We start from the raw sequence: 23,957 nt of genomic DNA, 5'->3' as shown, positions 1-23,957 counted from the left end.
CACGTTTCCTTGCTCACACGTTGAACACACTTGGGCTCTTCTTCCGAAATGGAATAAACCATCTCATCGTTTGGTGCAGTCAATACCTCATAAGAATTATCTGGATTGCAGTGGGCAACTAGCCTTTGTCAAACAGCTCTGTTACGATAACTTCGCAAGATTTACTTCCAACTTTCTCTGTGTCGCCATTTTTATTTTCAATTTTACGATTGAAATTTGACAAAGCGAAATTCGTTAAAAATTGCTAAATTTCTTTCGGTAAAAAATGTAAACAGAAAAAAAATATTTTTTATGGCTTAAAATAGCAATGCTGAAATTAGATTATCCACTTCGCCAGCATTAGAAGGATAAACCTACTTCCGGTAGCATTACTAGCATTGACCTAGTTTTGAACCAGCAAAGGTAGCATCAGGATAAGGATCAGATCAGGATCAGGATAAGGATACCTAGCTTTAAATCAGCAAGCAAAGGAAGCATTCAAATCAGCAAGCAAAGGAAGCATTTAAATCAGCATTGATGCTGTAACAAAATTAGTTTCCTGCACTGTAAGTCAAAAGGTCAAACATATTTATATCCATGGAAAGATCTTATCACAATGAATACACATGTGAAGTATGAAAACCCTAGCACCAACTGTTAAAGGTTAAAATTGGGTATATTCTTGCAAAATTGGGTCAAACCCCACGGTCAAGGTCCAGAGGTCAAATATGACTCAAAGAAAGACCCTGTCAAAAGGAATACACTTGTGAAATATGAGAACCATATCTCCAAACAATCAAAAGTTATGGGCAGTGTTAACGTTTTACGTAGACAAACAGCAATTGTGGTGTATAAAAAAGATAAAGGTATAGAACTCCTTACATAAGGTACCCACTTCCGCTAATAAAATACTTTTTAATCGAATGCCCTAGAGTTTTACTCTCTATCTATCTATCTATCTATCTATCTATCTATCTATCTATCTATATATATATATATATATATATATATATATATATATATATATATATATATATATATATATATATAATCACTCTACATTACTACCAAAGTTGATTCCGAAATTCAATATACTTCACGAGAAATGGTGAAATTAATTCCAAAATTGACCTACTTGTTTTACTCGACATTAGCTTGGGCCCTGGTAAGTCACATGTATAAAGACAGTGTTTGAACTGCAGCTGCATAGTATTTGCAAAATCTTTCAACATTTTAAATTGATTTTTTAATTCAGGTCGTAAGGATTAGTCAGTAATAATTCCTTTCGCGAAAAAAAAAAAACCAAACGTTTGCTTCAACAAATTCACAGCCATTTTGTTTATAAATGTCAAAAGAACTATGATTGAACGAAATTTTCCCGGAATGTATTAAATACCTATTGATTTTTTTTAAAATTATAACGCTAAAATGTTGTTGGTAACTTAGTAAGACCAAATGGTCAAATCAGATAAAATTTTGTAGAGACTTAGTGCTAAAAAACAAATATTCAGAGAGTATAGAATAAACTCCGGGAAGAAGTCGACCCGTCGTTCCCGCTTTACAATTAGTGTAACTATTCAGAGGCCCAAGCTAATGTCAAGTAAAAAATAAGGCTAATTTTGGAATATGATTTCAGTATATCTCGGGAAGTTTACGGAATTTCTGAGTAACGTAGATTGTTTATATGTGAATATTTATGAATAGAAAGTAATGTTTTAGATCATTTGATTTAAAAGTATTTTATTGGCGAATGTGGGTACCCTATGAAAGGAATTCCATACCTTTACTTTTTTTAACACCTTAATAAAGCGATCTAAGAGCCTGTGAGTCCAGATAACAAATACAATGGAAGCTAGATCCTGGAAGAGGTTTAGAGTCACTAGTAGCCTAAATAACTATGTAGATCAGTGTCATATCAATGAAATCCCGGAAAAACAATCCCCGTCCTGCTGAATTGAAAATTACATATAAAAGTCTAGAGCTATCAAGAACTTAAGTGCTGACGCGTGGTTCTAAGACCCGAATGACCATGAAATACTTGTGGGAGGGAGGGGGCTATCATATGTTGAAAATAAATAATCTGTCCTTGAAAATGCTAAAAATAAATCCACTGGGATGACTTTGGGTGGTGATAGCCCCACTCCTCATCCCCCAAAGAAATAGAGTTTACGAGTTTAGATGGACTTTTTTGTTTAGTGCGTGTGAAAATAAATAATCTGTACTTGTCATCTAGGAAATGAATAATCTATCATTCAGGTGGTGACATGAAAATAAATACATGTACTAGTAATCTGACTCGAAAAAAAATGTACACTCCTCCCCAGAACGAATCAAATGTTTGTCCCCTAGACTGTATTATTCTATTCTGCTTTGATGTCCCTGTACCATCATTGACTTAAAAAAAAAAAAAAAAAAAAAAAAAAAAAAAAAGCCAAGTTTCATTGCTAAAAATAGTTCCTGATCTTCCAAAATATCTTAGAAGCTTCGCGCAGTACACGCGCTTTTGCAAAGCTATCTTCGTTTAGTTCACTCTTAATATAATATTTTACCTTCTCTTATCCAACAGTATATTCAAGACTGCTTACATTTGCGTCCCCCTTCCCCCTTTCGTCCCATCAATTTGCTAATAAATGTACATGTATTTTTTATTGTATATATACTAAAATTATGCAATATTGAAAAGAAAACTAATATATATTTTTTTAACTGTCAAAGAATTTGGTATGACGATCCCGACCTATCTTTAAAGTGCTTTATAGTGAAGTATCTTCATATAATGTTATCGAAGTATCAGCATATAATGGTGAAGTATCAGCATATAATGTCAAAGTATCAGCATATAATGTTGAAGTATCAGCATAAAATGACAAAGTATCAGCATATAATGTTGAAGTATCAGCATATAATGTTGAAGTATCAGCATAAAATGACAAAGTATCAGCATATAATGTTGAAGTATCAACTTATAACGTTGAAGTATCAGCAAATAATGACAATGTATCAGCATATAATGACAAAGTATCAGCATATAATGTTAAAGTATCAGCATATAATGTTGAAGTATCAGCATATAATGACAAAGTATCAGCAGATAATGAATGTTCTCCACACAAGTAAAATTGACGCAAAGCATCAAATCGGCGCAAATAGAATTAAACACTGTAAAAAGTACTTCACAATTAGGCATTCCAGGAAAGCACAAGATATCCAAAGCTGAAAGAGTGAACATTTTTATTTCAAACCATCTTCAAAAAAAAAAAAAAAAAAAAAAAAAAAAAAAAAAAAACACGGAGGGGAGAGGGAGGATGGGGAGGCACAAGATGCAAGATAAATAATAATTTCAGCACATTTGTTCATCAAATTGAGAAACCGATATGATTAAATTATAAAAATATATTGTCATCAACATGAAGACGTTCAGATCTCCAAATGAATCACTTGCTGATACCCTGGCTCTTTGTCACGTGATGATTTCTGCAGACTATGCTGTAGGGAGCGGTAATGTATAACACAACAAATGCAAAGAGTAGGGAAAAAAAATACCCTTGCGTCATTCGCAGCTGTAGCATATTGAAAACAATTTTTAATAGTTTTACCAACTTTTCAATTTTTATTCATCACTTTTACCACGTACTGCTATTATCATCCGGAAAAAAAACCCCAAGGATTTGCATTTATACATTACACACTCTCATGTTGAGGAGTATTTATTGTAAACCCTTCTCATATAATCATATATTAATAATTATCTAGTGAAAATGAAAATTAAATTGAAACATAATAACAACAATTAATTGAATTAGTTCAAAGAAGTTTTTAAAATATTTTACTTATAATTTTTAAGCATGTTATCATTAACAAATTATTTTACCGAACCAATGAAGATATAACGTCTCATTTCCCCATGTTCAATTTCTAACACAACAACAAATAGATCGGCCGCTCCTGTCGGGTAGAAAAGTTGATTTATGTAGAGGGTGCGGCTAAACATTTTTTTTTCTTTTTCTTTTTTTAATTCAAAGAAAAGGAACACAATTAAAGACACAGTGATTAAGAATTGCAGTGTGAAGAAATTATTCCGCATTGATCATTAAAAAGGTCTTATTTAAGGATGGTTGGGAGGAAGGTTTTTTTTTTCTTCTTTACAGTATCTATTAAAGAAAATCTTAAATACACCAAATTAAAAAAAATGACCTCCATGCAGAAGGGCTAATCATTAGATAGATACAGGTTCTATGTATCAACAATTTGTCATTGCTGTAAAGGGTTCAATTTATTATGAGAGAGAGAGAGGGGGGATCATGATGTATGTAAATGTAATTTGTTGTTTTTGTGGATACAGATAAATCCTACTTCGATCTTGGAGACTATAACATGTGGAAAACAGATATATCAGGTAAGGCTTTATAAATATATGTTTAAATATTTTCCCGAATAGTTGTGTTTTTCTTTATTGATGTTTCCGTTTTTAATTATTGTTTTTAAATCGATATGAAAGATCAATAATTGACTAGGACTGCACATTTGCTCTTAAATTTGAAAGAGAAGAAAATATTTTAAAAAAACATTCAGGAGCAATGTTTTTAATACTGTATACGATATATACAACTACAAGAAAGCAGAGGTCATTGACGTTTTGTATTTTTGTTTTATTTCTTCATTCATTCATGATAATATCATTAAACTTCCAAATGAAACCAATATTTTCTATCTCCATTATTTAAATAAATGATAACACATTTTCCTGAATTAAAGTACATGTATTGACATAATTATTTTTTTCGGAAGGGGTTACATTAAAAAGGGCACATGAAAATTAAAGATTTCTTAATTCAATTTAATATAATTTTTTTTCCTAATTAACAATGACTTAAGTATGTAATTTAGATAACCAAAAATTATATAAGTATGTAATTTAGATAACCAAAAATTATATAAGTATGTTATTTACATAACCAAAAATAAACATTTTATAATTGTTCAGTAATTATGATTTATTCAGGTTTTTTGTGAAGCATTTTCTTTAAACCAGGAATCGCTTTATGTCTAAAAAAAATTCTTTGCCGTTATTTTCTGCACAGAGATTAATCTATGATGCTAATTATGTACATGTATTAGTACCTCTTAGAAATATTGTTTATATAATCTCTTAAATTCTTTAATATTGCTATACAAATGGGTGCATTTAAGTCTTAACTCTATGAGATGGACATACAAACAGATAGTAAATATTTATGCAATAGAAGCTATATTCATTTTTTGATTTGTGTGATTTTTTTTTTTTTTTTTGTTTAAGACAAATTTACAACACTGACTGATGACGAGGTGTCCGTGTTATTCTGTTTTCTGTGTTCTGACTCCGGTCCTCCTGACTTCACTGACACAGAGTGCCTGGACATGCTTAAAAAGATACGACACAAAGTGTACTTTAAAAAGAATCCTGCAACAAGTGAGGAGGCAAAGCAGACTCTGAACAGACTGAAGTCACCTGATTTTTTTAGGATAAATCAGGACAAAATTGATATAAATGATGACGCTAAGGATGAGACCATGTATAAGATATCACAGGGCTGTCGAGTTGGATATGAATCACTGCCGTTCTACATCACCAGCTATGATACAGCCACTAGGTATCTGAGATCTTGTGGATATACCAGAAAAAATGGAGAAAAATGTGTCATTGGGAAAAACTCTTTTTGTGAGCAATTGTTCATACTCCGTCTACAGATAAATATACTGACTCACGTCACCATGGAGGACACAGGGATTTATGAGGAGCTGGTTCAATTCTGTAAGTTTATATAATGAAAAAAAGTTATCATTATGTCATATGTATATCCCAATTTATTGAATAATTTCTGCATTCATTAAGTGTCAATGATGTACGATTTACATGTAAAATGTGCTTCTTTTAGTTTTCAAATGGTGGCAGACTCAAACAAAGGCTTTATTTTTTATAGCAAGACCTATTATAGGTATTTACAAAAAAGAATGGAAAACTCTGATATGCATAGATATAATAAGTGCTCTGGAATATCTTTTTTCATGTTCTGTGTTTTTGATATTCATGATATATAGTAAACACACCAGACAACAAAATAAGAGGGAGTCAAAGTGAGCGAGAGCAGTTTATAGAAATCCTAAAAGATTCAGGGGAGGCTGTACATTACAGAGGGAGATCACAGGACAGTGTACAAAACGTGACGTGGTTCTGGACATACGAGGATTGGGCGAGACCTGACATCGTGAGATCCTGTATAGGCCTCCATCCACACAATGACATCTACATCATCGACAACAAAGCTTACAGAAAACCAAGTAAGTGTGGATAGGTGTTATTAATGAATAAGACATCAGGAACACCTAGGACTGAATTAAGAGAGAGAACTAGCAACGGGTATATAAAAGGATGGCAATTGGACATTATTTTTGGTAACGGGATAGTCGCATTTTCTTCCGAAGGAGTATCCAATTAACCCAAAAGATATAACCTGTCATTTTTAGCTCATCTGAGCCGAAGGCTCAAGTGAGCTTAACTGATCGAAATTTGTCCGTTGTCTGTCATCGTCTTCGTCGTTGTTGTCGTAAACTTTTCACATTTTCATCTTCTTCTCCAGAACTACTGGGACAATTTCAATCAAACTTTGCACAAAGTATCCTTGGATAAAGGGGATTCAAGTTTGTTCAAATGAAGGGCCACGCCCTCCTCCAAGGGGAGATAATTACGAAATAGCAAAAAATTAATGGCATTATTGAAAAATCTTCTTCTCAAGAACCAATGGGCAAGAAAAGATTAAACTCACGTGGAATTATTGTCAGGTAGTGTAGATTCAAATTTGTTCAAATCATGACCCCCGGTTGTAGGGTGGGGCCACAATGGACGATCAAAGTCTTACATAGGAATATATAGGAAAAATCTTATCTTCATAATTCTTCTTCTCAAGAACAGCAAAGCTATGATTGGTCATATTTATATGGAAGCATCCTCAGGTGGTGTAGATTCAAGTTTGTTCAAATCATGACCCCCAGGGGTAGGGTGGGGCAAAAATGGACGATCAAAGTTTAACATAGTTGTACATAAGAAAAATCTTCTTCTCAAGAACAGCAAAGCTATGATTGGTGATATTTATGTGGAAGCATCCTCAGGTGGTGTAGATTCAAGTTTGTTCAAATCATGACCCCCAGGGATAGGGTTGGCCACAATGAACGATCAAAGTTTTACATAGGAATATACAGGAAAAATCTTTTAAAATCTTCTCAAGAACAACAAAGCCACGGTTTGTCATATTTATATGGAAGCATCCTCAGAAAGTGTAGATTCAAGTTTGTTTAAATCATGACCTCAAGGGGTAGGGTGGGGCCACAACGAAAGTTCAAAATTGTAGAGAAAAAAGTCAGTTAGTCAAAAAATTATGTAAGCATCCATGGTTAGTGAAGATTTAATTTTGTTCTAATCATACCCCCCTTCCCCACTCCCTTTCAGGGGTAGGTTGGGACCACTTATGCATTTAAGCTTTTCAATACTAAACTAATATTTCCTTTTTTCCTAGCCACAGTGCTCAGGTGAGCGATGTGGCCCCTGGACCTCTTGTTTTATGATTTTTTTAAATCTTATTTTCTTAAAAAGCAATTTATAAACATAAAACGTTATACTGCGATTTGAGAATTCTTTACATTTTGACAAAGTCAATATATATATATATATATATATATATATATATATATATATATATATATATATATATATATATATATATATATATATATATATATATCACGACTGAAAAAAAAAGGGGGGGCGCTGTTTTTAGGTCACCTGGGTCACTTAAAAGACGTATTCGTATATGTTTTTCTCCGTCGCTCCATCGAGCAACGTATGTTTTAAACATTTTCAGCTTCTTCTCTTGAACCTCTGAACCAATTTCAACTAATTTTTGCATATAGCATCAGTTGTTGAAGGGTACAAATGTTGTGAATTTTATTGTCCTTGTCCCCCTGGGGCCTAAGGGGTGGGACTAAAACCATCAAAATTAGTTCTTTCTTTAAAAACATTCTTTACTTAGCAGTCAAACTGTTTGCATGATTGTAATAAGCATTGAGCCCTTTACATGTACAAAAAAATTATGAAATTTATTTCAGGGTCAAGACAAGGGGTTCTGGAGTTAGGGTGGGGCTCTAATGATAATATAGTAGATATGCAGATATGCAAACATCCTTTTAACATCTTCTCTCCCTATGTATATATAACATGCAGATTTAAAAAATGCATGATTATGATGAGCAGGAATGCCTCTTCTAAAATTGTAAAATTTATGGCCACAAAGTCTGGGGTTCTGGTATTTGTTTGGGGGGGGGGGGGGGGTCTGTTGATTATATAGTGAAATTGCGTTATTAGGGCCCTGCTCTGCGTGATCAATCTGTCAGTCCGTCCGTCCGTCCGTCCGTCTGTCCGTCTCTCTTGTCCGGAGCATCTTCTCTCTCCTTGGTCCAATCTGGCTTATACTTCACCCACAGAGTGTCTTTGGGAAAAGGGTGTGCAGTGACCTTGAACCATGTTTCTAGGTCTAAGGTCAAGGTCATAGCAGAATTATATGAAAAATTCTTGTCCAGAGCATATCTTCTCTCCTCTTGGTCCAATGTGGCTCATACTTCACTCACAGAGTGCAACCGGTCAATGGATGTGCAGTGACCTTGAACAAAGTTTTTAGGTGAAGGGTCAAAAATAGCCTCTCTGTTTAAAATCTTTGTTCAGTGCATAATTTCATTCCCTTAAGTCCAGTCAGCCTCAAACCTTACCAATTGACTTAGGGTACGGAACATTTGTGATTTTCCTTCCATATTTCTGATAGAGAATATGCAACAATTTTCATAGAGGATATGCAGCATTCATGATTTTTGTGCCGTTTTTTGATAGAGGGTATGGAGCACTTGTGATTTTCGTGCCAGTTTTTATTATAACAAGGATAACATAGAAGCCCTTTTGACTCACATCCCTTAATAGTACACAAATGTTCCTCTTCAAAATAAACCCTTTTCAGCTACCTTAAATTTTCATGTTCATTGCTTAAAGCGGGGCCCTTTGAGATGGCCACCATCTCAATGATATCTAGTTCTTCAAAAATCTTATTCTATAATCCTGAGTATTCAGCTTACAAACTGAATACAAGTATGAGGAGCAAGGATGCCTCTTCAAACATATTTTTCTAAACTTTATTACTACAACATATTTTGTTCATTGATACGTAAGTCGTTTAAATCTGCAATTCTGAATTTCCTCGCCTTGACATCTTTTTTTTTCTAAATTGCTTTAAGATTATAAACTTATTTATTGTTTTTATAGGTACATGTAAACTCTGGCCATCATGTATCTACATGTATAATCCGCCTACTGAGGAGTAATTTGGGGGTGTTAAGAGCAGTGAAGGTTGCTTCTTTTTTAACCGACATTTGGTTAATCTATATCCTGGTTATGATGTGCCTAAGTATAACTTCCCTTTCATCTTCCATACCCCACCCAACTCCTTTAATTACCTGGTATGGATACGATATTTTGATTATATAAATTTAAGATTGTTTTAAAACCTCATGCCGCCAATAAAGCAGTGATCATATCCCTTGCTATTCTATTTACTGTAACCTTTTTTGTCGAGAGGGAGGGGGCATGCTAATGATCAATCGTTTTGTAAAAAGTCTGTCTCGAGACCAATTATTATAAATTGCATTTTTATCAGTTCCTAGCATTGAAATTACGATGAATAAATTTAAATCATGAATCGTTAGACGATCGACAAAGGGACCTTTACCTCTTTTTAGGCTACGATATGATAGAAATAAAGCACAATTTACACAAAGTTGATGAAAAAGAATCCAGTGCGTATTATTACAATGTACATATAGATTCATTAATTTTCCTTTTCCTAAAAAACCTAACGAAAACTCTACCAAACAAATAATCAAATCATTTCAATCTCTTTCTTGTCAATTGGGCTGCCGCTTTTTTTTTTTTAAATTATAATACGATCGATTCAATAACTACATGTAATTGAAAAAGAACGAAAAAAAGATATTAGTGTATCATTTTTTTTTTTTTTTTTTTTTTTTTTTTTTTTTTGTTTGTTTGTAAATATACCCGACTTTTTTGTTCCTGTCATCAATCTATAGTCATTTAATGAAATACGTATATAAAACATTCCTAAATGTAAACATCACTGTCCCCGACCCGCAATTATTTTAACAAGACTTCTTTACTCAGTAATTAAAAATATTTACGTAAAGTACAGAAAAAACAAACAAAAAAAATGTCCTTTCAAAATTTTTATCTTGCCGAATCCATTCACGCTTAATGATAATTCTAATAGATGCAAAAAATACATCTAGGGTTAAATTTTCAGTTACAGGTATACATGCTTCCTATCGGAACTGAGCTAGAAAGAACACTTTCAACTACTGTACTGTATATTTGGATTATATAAAGGGCGGGGCTTACAGGCGGGGGGATAAAACGGGGTCTGCTTCACGCTTAAGTGAAAGAGAACGCCGGGTTCGCTTTAGCGGACCCAGAGCTGACCCCGAAAGAACGCGCAGTGAACCGGGGTATTTGTATTCTTGCTCACAGTACCTCCAGTTATATACTTCTTTAGAACCTTTACAATGTTGCATTATACACATGTGACCGTTAAGGCCCTTTGGCCTCTTGTTTTAATTCCCATATTGATTGCATTGTGAATGTGTACTTACTGAATTATTTATGAAAGAAGACAATTTAAAAAAAAATCTGCTTGGACCCAGGTTCTTCATGTATGTTGTGTGTGTGTGAATAACGTAAATCTAAGAAGTTAATTTGACCTTTAAACCAATAAACGTTTAATTGCAAGTTCATATATTCCATTTCAAAGGTGTTCATCCAAAAGAAAGTACGATTTCCATTATACACAATCATGCCAAACGTTTTGGTGATTGACAACGACTCAATGTGCGATCGAACACAAGTGATAAATAACAGACAAGTTTTACTAATATAAGTTCAAGTATATTATGAATTTTCACAATTACATCGGAGAGGTATGGAACCTTTTAAGGTTTAATCAACAAAGGGACTCTTTATCATCTTATTCAATTCATTTCTAATGTCTTGCGTACCTATTAGGAAGTAAAGTAATGTATAAGATACGATAGCAGGAAATCAAGTAAATTCTGACAAGAGAAAATCTATGACATTTGATTTTCAGGGATTATGGTGTAGTTTTTTTTTTAAGGAAGGCAAGGGGGAAGGATATTTTGCCCCGATTTTGACCGAGGAAAAGAAATTTTGCACGCCCTCTGGAAAAGAAAAATGATCTCTCATTCATTTCATTTATATACAATTCCTAATTCTTGAATTTTTACAGGGTAAAATAGTCTGACATGCAAAGCAAAACAATTACTACAAAAACTGGGGTATAATGGAAAAACTCTTTAATTTTATACCATATGTAACATACATTGACTTCAGTGTACATGCAGTGCAGGGAAAATCTAGGTATTTTTAAGGACCGTCTCAAAATACAGGTACATTTACTATTAGTTAATATGGGAAAGTGCCAATTTTTCGCACTTCAAAGCAAATTATACAAATACTAAAATAGACCTTTTGCTCAAATTATACGTGACGAGTAATACTATTCTATACAATATACAGTGTATGTAAGAAAAACAGAATTTTACCTTCTGGTTTCCAGAGGGGGCATTTCAAAATACCAAAATTAACGAAATTTTCTTGTTTTTTATGGAGCTCGAGTACTGCAAAAATATGACAAAATATGAAAAAATACAAAGGATTTATTAAAAAAATAAGAAAAATATTTTTTTTTTCAACTGGCCACATGATGTTCCTTTTTACTGCCGATATATGACTGAAATAGTGCCGATTCGGCCTAAAACATTAGTCAATCAATTTTAAGAAATTTCTATTTTGCTAGGGCAATCAAGTTATATGCTGATTTGTTTTTATTCTTTGAGTCGGAATAAAGATGAAACCAATGCCTTTCTCGGCCTTGACTTGACTGCGTATGAAAAATAACATGACAAACTACAACAAATTATTTGAAAAATATTAAACGTTTTTTTTATTTTAATTTTCAATCCATATCGATGTCATCCACGAGTTGTCTTTCTTTGACTTGTCCCATCAGCAAGAGTTGACTTTCGAGGATTTGTTGCATTTGACGAGTTGTGTTTCCACGAGGTGTTTGGTACCGGTGTATGTTGTATGAAAATTTATAATTAATTATGTTTTCCTATGCAAATTAACAATGACAATATTCGATGTCCCTGTCCACGTGTCAAGTCGTTTTAAGATTTAATGACTGTTAAATGGCAGAAACCATTATGGAAGTTTGCGTATTGGATATTAATTTTTGCAGTACTTTGGATCAATTGAATCAATTGATTCCTATGGATTCCTATGGTCGGAATACAGAAGGCTAAATCAAATTCTTCAAAAGTCATCTTTAAGATCTTTCAATAATTGCACTTATAAAAGGAAAATTATATTATTATATACTAACACCCACCAAAAAAAGTTATTTATATCACGTTTTCCAAGTTTTTTCTCTGTTTAGCGTCAAATCATCTTTCAAAATCTTACCTACCTTTTCACTAAATCCACACAAGCAAACAATTAATACACAGACTATAAACATGTAGTCAGAAAAATGACGTTACTCAAAGGATTTTATTTTATTTTTCTCATAGAGAGATTTATACCTTAGAAAAAGCAAGATATTAAATGCTTCCTATATTTCTTCTGTGACAGATTGCAGACAAGAATTAAAAAAGAATTGATAAAATTCAAAGGCTTCTATCAAAAATTCAAAGATTCGATTTCAGGACTTCTGTTTTGATCTGGGGTGTTAAAACCCAAGTCGCCCGCTGATGCTAAACAAAAAAAAAAAAAAAAAAAAAAAAAAAAAACTTCGAAACTTGGTAAGGCTTTATGTCCATTTCAGGATTTAAATCAAGCTTCGATAATCATTTTCTTCTGTCCCTAAAAAAAATTAGTTTTATTAAAATACAAAAAAAAATAATCAAGCAGATTTTCACGTGACATAATTTCTGATCTGACAAGGACGTAACTCTGTCAAGGAGGACTAATCTGCGACCAAGTAATAAGATTTCACCTAATTTCATTAATTTTGATAGCAAAACTTTTACAACATTCTTACGATAAAATGGGTTCTTAGACTGAAATTTTCTTGACGTTTGTATCTTTGTATTTCATCGGGGAAAGGGGAGGGGGATTGACAATCAAGCTTTACAAGTATTTATGTATATAAATAAGCAAATTTATTTCCACAGTTAATTAAAATTGAAGACTTATCTGGAATTCCACTACACAATTGTCTGCCTGCTTTATAATGCAATCGTTTTGGGAAAAGGAACGAACAGATTTTCATATTTGATAAACTCAGTAAATTATTATAGAGACAATTACAATGGACATTTTTTATTCTTAAGGATGTACTACACACAACCCCAAACATTTTCTGTCGTTAAATTTTCGCCAGTTTTGTATATTTTATAAATGCTTCGTATTATTACAATTACAATTAAAAAAAAGTATTATTTAGAGAACGAGACAGATGCTGTATCGGAGATACAAATTTGGGGGTGGAAGAGTGCGTAGCACGAGTCTCCAACCAACCCCCCCCCCCCCAAATTTGTATCTACGATACAGAACCTGTCGAGTTCTCTAAATGATTTGTGACACGATCAATTAAAAAAAAGCACCGCCCACTTTATAGCTGTGCAGCATCCAAACTTCCGCCAGAGTTCGTTTGTGAGGCCTCGACGGGGACTATACATCCGCAGTATATATATTTCCACGGACAACGTAAGATTTAGGCAGATTAGTTTTGACAACGGGGTAGACGTTATAGACTTGAAGTCAGTCCTAATTGATAAAGTGGACGATTTAATCTTGTTGTAGATGGAAATTGATCCTAATTTATTTCAGGGGTCTTAAAATCTCATTTTAACTAGATATATACATGTACACAAACAGGCGATACAGACAGTTTTGCGATGGACTTTGATGTTACGGATTTTTATTTTCTTATTGAAATGCGACATTTAAAACGAAGTGAAAGAGATGTGCGGCAGTGGTCATCGATAAGGATTTAAGATGAAATTAAAAAAAAAAAAAAACCTGAAAAATGGACTTGATTGCGTTTGCACGAGACAAGTGGAAAATGGGGGGAGGGGGAGTGCGAATTTCACCTAATGTATGCTGCATCCGTGAACCCATTGGCTTTACTATTTTGAAGGGGACACAAAAAGCAGGGAAAGCAAACAGGTTTTCAGGAATTTATCTAATATAGGATGTTTTCCATAATTGCGAATTTTCCTTTTCGTTTGGCCCGGATCGAAATGAACGTGTAGATTCTGTGTGGAATATTTCTTTATTGTGACACGATTGCGGTGTTTTTCTTTGAAGTTTGCTGTTCTGTATTAGCAATACAGAACGGAAACACAGTGGGCGGAGCTACTTTCCGTTCTGTATTAGCTCTGTATACTGTCTTGTATTAGCCAACTGTTCTGTATCTAAAATACAGCACGGTCTAAAAATAAATCTGATTCAATTTATTAAAAGCACGTACAAATAGTAAATGCTGATTTTTTTCCTATTATAAATTTGAAGAAATATTTCCTTAGGAATGTAAAATGTCAAAATTTCACTATCACTTTTAAAAAAAATATTCGGCACAGAATCTACACGTTATTTTGATCCAAACGAAAAAGAAAAGTCGCAATTATGGAAAACATCCTATGTTGGAGAAATTCCCGAAAACCTGTTTGCTTTCCCTGCTTTTTTGTGTCCCCTTCAAAATAGTAAAGCCAATGGGTTCGCGGATGCAGCATACATTACGTGAAATTCGCACTCCCCCCCCCCCCCAATTTTCCACTCTTCTCGTGTAAACTCAATCAAGTGTATTTTTCAGGATCTTTTTTTTTTTAAATTTCATCTTAAATCATTATCGCTGACGACTGCCACACATCTCTTTCACTTCGTTTTTAATGTCGCATTTCAATAAGAAAATAAAAATCCGTAACATCAAAGTCCATCGAAACACTGTCTGTGTATCTATAGTTAACTGAGATTTTAAGACCCCTAAAATAAATTCGGATCAATCTCCATAATTTACAACAAGGTTAAATCGTCCACCTTATCAATTAAGACTGACTTCGAGTCTGTTACGTCTACCCCATCGTCGCAAACCACGGTTTTGAATCCACAAGCTACCTCAAACCGGGTGATGATAGAAAGAATCGATGTGAATCACCCGTGGGTTACCGACGATTCGTCTAACCCGTTGTCAAAATTAATCTGACTAAATCTGTGTCCGTGAAAATATATATATACTGCGGATGTATACTCCCCGTCGAGGCCTCTTCTACAGAAAGAACAAACGAACTCTGGCGGAAGTTTGGATGCTGCACAGGTATGAAGTGGGCGGTGCATTTTTTTGATTGATCGTGTCACAAATCATTTAGAGAACTCGACAGGTCCTGTATCGTAGATACAAATTTGGGGTGGAGACTCGTGCTACGCACTCGTCCACCCCCAATTTGTATCTACGATACAGTACCTGTCTCGTTCTCTAAATAATACAAAGTGGTTGAGAAATTCTGACATTTTACTTTCCTAAGGAAATATTTCTCCAAAATTTATAATAGGAAAAAAAATCAGCATTTACTATTTGTACGTGCTTTTGATAAATTGAATCATATTTATTTTTAGACCGTGCTGTATTTTAGATACAGAACAGTTGGCTAATACAAGACAGTATACAGGGCTAATATAGAACGGAAAGTAGCTCCGCCCACTGCATTCCCGTTCTGTATTGCTAATACAGAACAGCAAACTTCAAAGAAAAACACCGCTATCGTGTTACAAACTAAATTTAAATTTAAGAAATTTAAGGAATAATCTGTCTTTTTTCTTTTTATGGAGGGGAAGAGGTTTACTGAAAATGCGCTAATGATCAATGATAGAATTATATTTTCATTAAACAATCAAAGCCTTTGTTACAATTTCCTTTAAATACATCGAGATCGTATCGCTTGTCATTTTGACGCTTTATAATTAAAGTCAAATTAAACGTCAAGTGAAACGTTCAATTGAAATCGCAAGAGTTATCTCCCTCACTGTGTTGTACGTTTTTAAAAAGCTTTTAAGAAAGTTATACCTGCAAGGGGTACTTTTGGATATGGGTTTCTGTAAAATTACATACATTTCCAACCGGTATATTTCAATGCATGTAAATTTCATGTGCATTTTCTCTGGTTTGCTACAATTCTGAGAGTATCGCATAAGCAATACATGTCCCTACCGGTATCACCTTTATTTTTAGGATGTAATTTTATAAGACCCTACATGAAAACAGAAACCCCAAAATGTGAACATTTCGATTATTATGAATGAATGAAATGTCTTGGAGTGAAGTCTGCCTTATAAAGACGTGTTTGACTGCCATTAGACATTCGTGCATGCTTTGATCAGCTTATCTCACATGATTAAAAAAAACAATTTTATAAATTCTTTTGAATTGTTGAAGAAATATTACAATTATAGTTGTGGGGCACTTATATAAATGTCCGAATTGAACAAGGTATGAATTGACCAGATACCATTGAAAATATCTGTTGAAAACTGTAGAATAGAAAATAAACTACTTTCTGTAACAGTGAACGCACGATGGATTAGGGTTTTTTCGAACCCTTTGACAATAAAATCACATTATGTATGAATAACACTAATGCAATAACGTAGCCATCTCCGATTTTTTTTAATCTGATATTTTCTTGAGAGGGCTACAATTCCAAAGCATCTCCGTAATGGTGTAAATATATATTTTTTTTAAATACGGTCGAATGCAGGCAAAATAAATTGTTTTAACATTCAACTTATTTCTAACAAGATAAATGTTTGCACTGTATGGTATCACTAAACATCGATCAATAAAACCACTTCATGTGATATTTTTTTTCGTAAACAGCGATATTTATGCTTAAAATGAGGGAATTTCTAAATAAATCCGGTCCGTTGATCCCGAATTCTCATTGGCTGTCCCAAAATAAAATCGATCAGGGTCAGTAAACATGGCGGATTATTCAAGTTGTGATGTTGACATACACAAAAAATAACCAATGTATTGATTGTTCTGTATATTTTTGGACCGATTTATGTCTTGCATAACTATATTTTTGGAGTTCAGGTAAAGTGTCAATAAAATAGGCTAGCCATTTACTGATGATTTGAGTCGAAAACTGTGCGGGAGTGAATCACTTCCACACTTGCGCCATCACGGAGATCCCCCCCCTTCCAAAAAAAGAGGGGGGGGGGGCTATATTGCTGAAGCTAGAATAATGCGACTGTCGATAAAAAAAAAAAAACAATTCAAATTGGAAAATATTTCCCTTTTTTTGCATCTGGTGTTTTTTCGCCAAGTATATTAAGTATTCGCTGGTAGAAATTGCTGAAAACAATGCACAATGTTACTTAACGTCTTTTCATTTGTCAAATCTGCAACCTGAAAACCTCGTTTTTACACGGAGCATTAATTTAGTGAAGCACGAACCCGATCTTGAACCCAACTATTAAAAAGGAATGTTTAAAACTGATTTACTCTAGCACTGTTGGTCAAACGTGACAAAATTCAAATATGATCTATAGTTTGTCACTATAAAGCTACCCAGCAAGTTTCAAATGAATAATCTTTAACATGACAACCTCGTTTGGAATATTAATTTAGTGCTGCACAAACCCGATCGTGAACCCGATTATAAAAAAGAGGAATGTTTCAAACAGATTTACTCTAGCGACTGTTGGTCAAACATGACAAAATTCAAACTTGATCTGAAATTTCTCACTATAAAGGTAACCAGCAAGTTTCAAATCAATTCTCAAAAACATAAAGAAAAACAGTGCGGAAAACCAACTGGGACAGACTGACGGACAGACAGACCGACAGACGGACAGACGCAGAGGAAACCTATAGTCCCCTCTGGTTTCACTGGTAGGGAACTAAATATGAGTATGTACATGCAAAACAGCAGGGTTTTCATGAAGAGTGCATTTTTTATTCATTCCCGGACGAACAAAGTAATTTATAGTCAATGTTTTATTTCATTAAAAACATTTTTTTTTTATAAAAAACCTTGTAGAATTTATATCTTAAATACACGGGTCCTTTATTCCATTACATAACTCTTTAACTTTTTGATTTCATTCATTTTAGGTACATATCATAAATATTCAGAAGAGGTCAGAAGTCTTCTTTACAGTTTACTGTTGTGTGACAAGTACACTGGCATTGTAAATGGAGAGGCGTTCAAGTCAATAATGATAAAGATACGAGAAAAGTATTTTCAAAAGCTTTTTCCGTCTAATGATGTTGATGTTAAACATCTTCAGCATGTGGTGAAGGAAACACAGAATGGTGAGGTATCCTTTGTATCAAATGATATACGACATGACGTCATGTACGCCTTTGTCACGGAGTGTCTGGTGGAGGACAGTGATCTGGAGTTTTTCCTGATCACGGCGTCACTTGACGTGATATCAGAATACTGCAGATCATGGGAGTATAAGAGGAGTGAGGGAGAGAGATGTCTGTATGTACCGGACAGACCGGAGAAGATGTACGACCTCTTCATAGACAAACTACAGCTGAACATCATCACACACTGTACCATGTCTGACAGGTGGATTCAAGTCAGGATCAGTAAACGTTGTGAGTATTTGTCATATCTCTACCATTAATATTCATTATTGATTGATTAAAAAAAATGCAAAATGCTTAAATGTATTAAACATAATTTAGAAATCAGGTTGTACTGTATCAAATACCAATTATTACAGTAAAAAATAAAAATACAGTGATATAATCTATTTCATGATGAGAAAAAAATGAAATGAATGCGCTAGATAATCCGTGATCCTTGCTTTTTAATCCATGCATGAAAGCATTTCCTATCATCTTATTATTTTACAACATTCATTTTATATTTAATTCTAAAAATGTTACATATTCTTGCTTGACGGATAAATAAATCAAAGAAACGTTTTTCTTCCTAAGATAGGTGCCTCTCTTACTTGAGAACTAATATTTGTTAAATTAAACCACAAGCACTTGGGAGCTGGACCCCACTTTCCACATTTTTTCTTTTTAAAATCTGGGATCGACACCCCCTTTTTCCTATTTTTTGTACTCTGATATGCAGTACCTGATATCGATAATGTAACCCTTTTGTCTCAATAGGTTGTTTTTAAACATTTCATTTTCGACTGATTTATTGATACAAGAGAGTTACATTATCGATATGAGGTAGTGCATTGTAGCAACCGCAAATGATACAACGCCGCTTAATGATACACATATCATTAAGCGTTCCACTTTTAACGCTTAATGCCATAAATTATTGCATTAATGATTGACCTTTTCAACCGTTAATGCCAAATCTCCGCCTAATGATAGAATTACATAATTAAGCGTCACGAACTCAGAGCAGCCTTAACGCTTAATAAAACAAGGAAATATCTATATGATCGACCGCTAATGATACAATCTAATGTAACATTAACAGTTGCAATCGCACCTTTTAATGTTATATATTTTGAAAAAAAAAGTCTGCCATTCTTTAAGAGAAACACACATCAACCTTCCATACATATACTTTCACTTGTCACATTATTTTTTATGCCATTGTGCTACCAAATATTATACAATTATAGCTGTTTTGAGGTCAATACGATGATTAGGCCACCTGAGGAGTTCGATATTCACCAAGCCCGAAGGGCGAAGTGAATTGTGTACACCAAAGGTGGCTCAATCAATCTTCGCATTGACTGAAAAAAAACAGCAATAATTGTTTCATTAAATGATTTAATGATTAAATGATACAAACTCATTTAGCAGTTCATGCCATCTTACTTGTTTACATAGCCAAATGCAATGAAAGAAGCAGGGTTAAATAAACATTACCTGTTGTTTTAATTTGGAATTTTAAAAATTCTGCTCACTTGCTATGTAAAAAAAGAAAGAAAGAATATCAGGCTCTTCTATAGGATCTATTTATAAAAGGGGGAGGAGTTAACTGGAAAATATGACAGCTGAAAAAAATTTCAATTAGCCCAAACGAAAAGAGAATTCTCTTAACTTTTTTTTCGGGGTGGGGGGGGATGGGGGGGGTAAGGTGTGGGATTAAGGTCCATTGTGGGGGACCAGATGAATATTTTTAGTCTATTAAATTAGAAGTAAAAATTTACGTGCAGAAAAAAGTGGGTTTTTTGGGGGGAGGGTAGCCCCTGCATCCCCAAACCATCCCCTCCCCAAATTATATGCATGTATTACCTACATGTTATGTTAACCTGAGTGGAAGTCAGTAGCAAGTGAAATAGCTTTCCAAAACTATTTATATCAATTTTGAATTTCCCAATCTATTTTTAGACCAATTTAGCGAAAAATAGATCCTTCTATTCACTTGGAAGGTTATGTGCAGGTGAATATAACGTAGTATTTTGTCTTCATTGTTGGATTTCAGCCAATCAGAGAGATAGGAAGTACTAATATTCAATCATATAAAAATAGTAGTTATTGGAGTTTATCTAGTCTAGAGAACTTCGTAAAGCTCCGAATATCTAAATTGGAGAAAAACAGACAGATAGCTGACAGACAGCCGTACAGAGAATGCTAAAGAGAGAGATCGAAAAAAATAAAGAGAAATCAAAATGATATTCAACTTGACTTGAATAAAGCATTAATGATTTAAGCTGTACCAACTACCAATTCTAAAATATAAAATTTCAGTAAAAAAAAAGTTCGAATATATCATAGGTTGACTTTTGAGAAAGCTGTTTCAGATTACTATTGTTGAATTACTTGATTTGGAATTTTCATGTATAAAAATCTAGTTTCTTCTGAAGGAAGAGATTCATTTGACAAAATATGTTTAATGATACAAATTTGATGCATGGATTGACATATATTATGTAAATGATTTTTGAATAGAAATAGTTTTAAAAATAAACTCATAAAATTAAAGAAAATAGTAGGATTTTTTTTTTTTTTGGGGGGGGGGGGGCAAATAAGTGACTGTATGTCACTTTCTATATAGTCTATAGATTTTTTGCTGACATTTTATGATGTAATTACTCAGTATTACAAATTAAGATATCGACACTTACTCTTGCAATCAATTTTCAGTATATCTATATATACATAAATCTAATAGATAAGTTGTTGCTTTCTTTAAAAAAAAGTTTGTGTTATTTACCTTGAATTCGTGATCAATGTTTTTTTTTTTTTTATTAATATCGAATACCTACTTACAGTTTATTCTTTTTAAAGGAATAAGGTATAATCAGAGGATTTGAATCGCTGCGAAGACGTAGTACAAACGTAGATCTTGCCTTAACCAAAAGAGAGGGTTAACCCACCCACATCCTATCAAATGCACTCAGTTGACCCGCCTATCCCCCAAGGGGTTAAAAGTGTACTCAGTTGACCCACCTATCCAGTTGAACCAGACCCAAAAAAACCAGCTTATCTCCCCACCCAGACCCAACAACACCCGCCTATCTCCCCACCCAGACCCAACAATACCCGCCTATCTCCCCACCCAGACCCAACAATACCCGCCTATCCAGGCTCCTTATACTACTAATGATAATGATCGAATGCCAAATATACAAATACAATGGACACTTTCCTAGTGTGTATGATATTCAATATACATAGATGTGTGTTTCTTACTTGCCTTATGCTACAATTTAGTACACAAAAAGAGACTTGGCTGTACAACGTGGCTGTTTGCCACTATTCGCTAACTATAACATGTCCCTTAGTCTCTCTGATTACTTGTTCATTTCCATAAAGTATTTCAAAAAAATATGCAGGGTCTTGTAAACTACATTACATCATTTTTTTTATTAAATCATTTTTTCTCATTTCTGTTCGAAATGTATGCCTATGGTCTACGTATTTTAATACTTTTTGACGGATAGCAATTCCTGCTTATAAATTTTTCCGAACAACTCCGCTTCTGATGAACATCCTTTACTATCTCCAGTCTTCTAAAAGATATTGTCCTTTCGTTTGATGAGGCAAATTATGTTGATGTTAATACTTTGCGTTCAATAAAAATGGAAAATGACTAAACTGTTTAATGAAAAGAGTTGTATTAAATTTGTGTTTGCATAGTATCTCTTTTTTAAGTAATTCGCGGAAGGATGTTTAAACACAAATCACAATATTACTGTAATTCCTTTCTAATTTTCCTTGTTCTTGAAAATGTTGTAGTGATTAAAATATCTCACCATCAAAGATCTTTCAGAAATGAAATATGATAGACATCCCCCCCCACCCCCACCCCCCACCCCCTGTAAAAAAATATATCACATATTCTTACAAATTAAAATGCATATGATGTCCAGTTCCCGGTTTGAGGATGGGGGTTGGTGAGATTTTTTATCATTAAGGGTGCAATTGCAACGCTTAATGATACATTAGATTGTATCATTAGCTGTCGATCATGTTGATATTTGCTCGTTTCATTAAGCGTTAAGGCTGCTCTGCGTTTGTGACGCTTAATGATATAATTCTATCATTAAGCGGCGATTTAGCATTAGGGGTTGAAAAGATTAACCATTAATGCAATAATTTATGGCATTAAGCGTTCAAAGTGCAACGCTTAATGATCTGTGTATCATTAAGCGGCGTTATATCATTAGCGGTTGCTACAGTGCATATTAAAGTATAAAAATAGGAAAAAGGTGTGTCGACCCCATATTCAAAAAGAAAAAAAATGGAAAGGGGGGTGGGGGGAATCCAGCACCCAAATGCCTGGGAGTGAAACAGCTTGTTTGCCCAAATCACATTATTTAGTTAAAACTTTACAGTTCAATATATTTTTGAAAAGTTTTAGAAATGCATGAAGTTTTCTTACTGCCGAGTGTCAGGGGATATTTCCATTGGTTTATTTTTAATTTTAAACAAGTAAAATTTCTAAATTACATTTCCATTGAAAGAAATATTGAAAAATACCATAATGGTGTAACTCTTCTGTATGGGAGATGAGAAGATTTGTTTGTGGTATGTATCTTTGATGTTTACATTGTATTTTCACTTTATTTGTTTAAAATTCTGATTTGGGCAGTAAAAGTTCCCAAAGAAATATTAAGGTGGGACCAGAAAGCAAGAGAGCGGTATGTCCAGTACGCCGAGAAAGGGGGAGTACAGGAAGTCCATCACGCCAGGGGAATGATTGTAGGATGTGCTGGGGCCGGGAAAACCACGCTACTGAATCGTCTACTCAAGCGCAGTAAGAAAGAAATAAAGAAATTAAAGTCAACGAAAGGATTAGAGGTCCACGAGGAAGTGTTTGAAATCTGTGAAGAGAAAGGAACACTAAAAGGTAAATCATTTGAAATTATGTATTTAAATTGTATTACAGTATAATCTATAGCTACTAAATAAGCTACAATTGAATAACATCAGTAAGAAGATTATTTCTTCCCAAGTGCATTTGTATGCTTGTTGAAATTTGAATAGGTTATCATATCGTTACAAGCAAAGGAGGCAATACTTGATATTCTTTTTTTTTTTTAATTTGAATTGATTTACGGTTTTTTTCGGGGTTGGGTGGGGGGTTGAGGGTTGGTAAGGAACTCTGTGCAATAAAGCTTTAGTGACCTAATATATATAATCTGGTATTCATGCATTAAAGTTAAACGAATATATTATCCATTTAAGTGATATTTAAGTCACAAAGGTGAAGTTACTTTTAAAGGGGTGTGGGTGGAGAGAGAAAATATAATTCAAAAGAAGAGACGGTATTTAGAGACAATACAAAAACTTAATCTTTCTGTGTTTTTAATATCTACTGACATTATAGAATGTCTTTTTCTTGAATGAAAAATGTTTTTTTTTTAAATAACG

The 23,957-nt window shown here is 33.7% G+C and overlaps 1 protein-coding gene across 1 annotated transcript in view; it reads left to right on the top strand.

Annotated features, from left to right (window-relative positions):
• The first annotated feature begins 5,529 nt into the window (after nt 1-5,529).
• Nucleotides 5,530-23,957, top strand: part of LOC133203253 (probable serine/threonine-protein kinase pats1) — a 111,516-nt gene continuing 93,088 nt past the window's right edge. The window contains exons 1-4 of the mRNA XM_061339072.1: nt 5,530-5,770; nt 6,058-6,297; nt 18,258-18,752; nt 23,176-23,433. Coding sequence (XP_061195056.1) covers nt 5,530-5,770; nt 6,058-6,297; nt 18,258-18,752; nt 23,176-23,433 — 1,234 coding nt within the window. The remainder of the gene's footprint in view (nt 5,771-6,057; nt 6,298-18,257; nt 18,753-23,175; nt 23,434-23,957) is intronic.

Source organism: Saccostrea echinata, unplaced genomic scaffold (assembly GCF_033153115.1).
Source record: "Saccostrea echinata isolate AGI-Se365-2 ecotype Australia unplaced genomic scaffold, CSIRO_AGI_Sech_v1 ptg000049l, whole genome shotgun sequence".
In the NCBI taxonomy this organism is placed as follows: Eukaryota; Metazoa; Mollusca; class Bivalvia; order Ostreida; family Ostreidae; genus Saccostrea; species Saccostrea echinata.
Note: the sequence above shows the minus strand (reverse complement) of the source record. Positions and strands in the feature narration are given on the sequence as shown.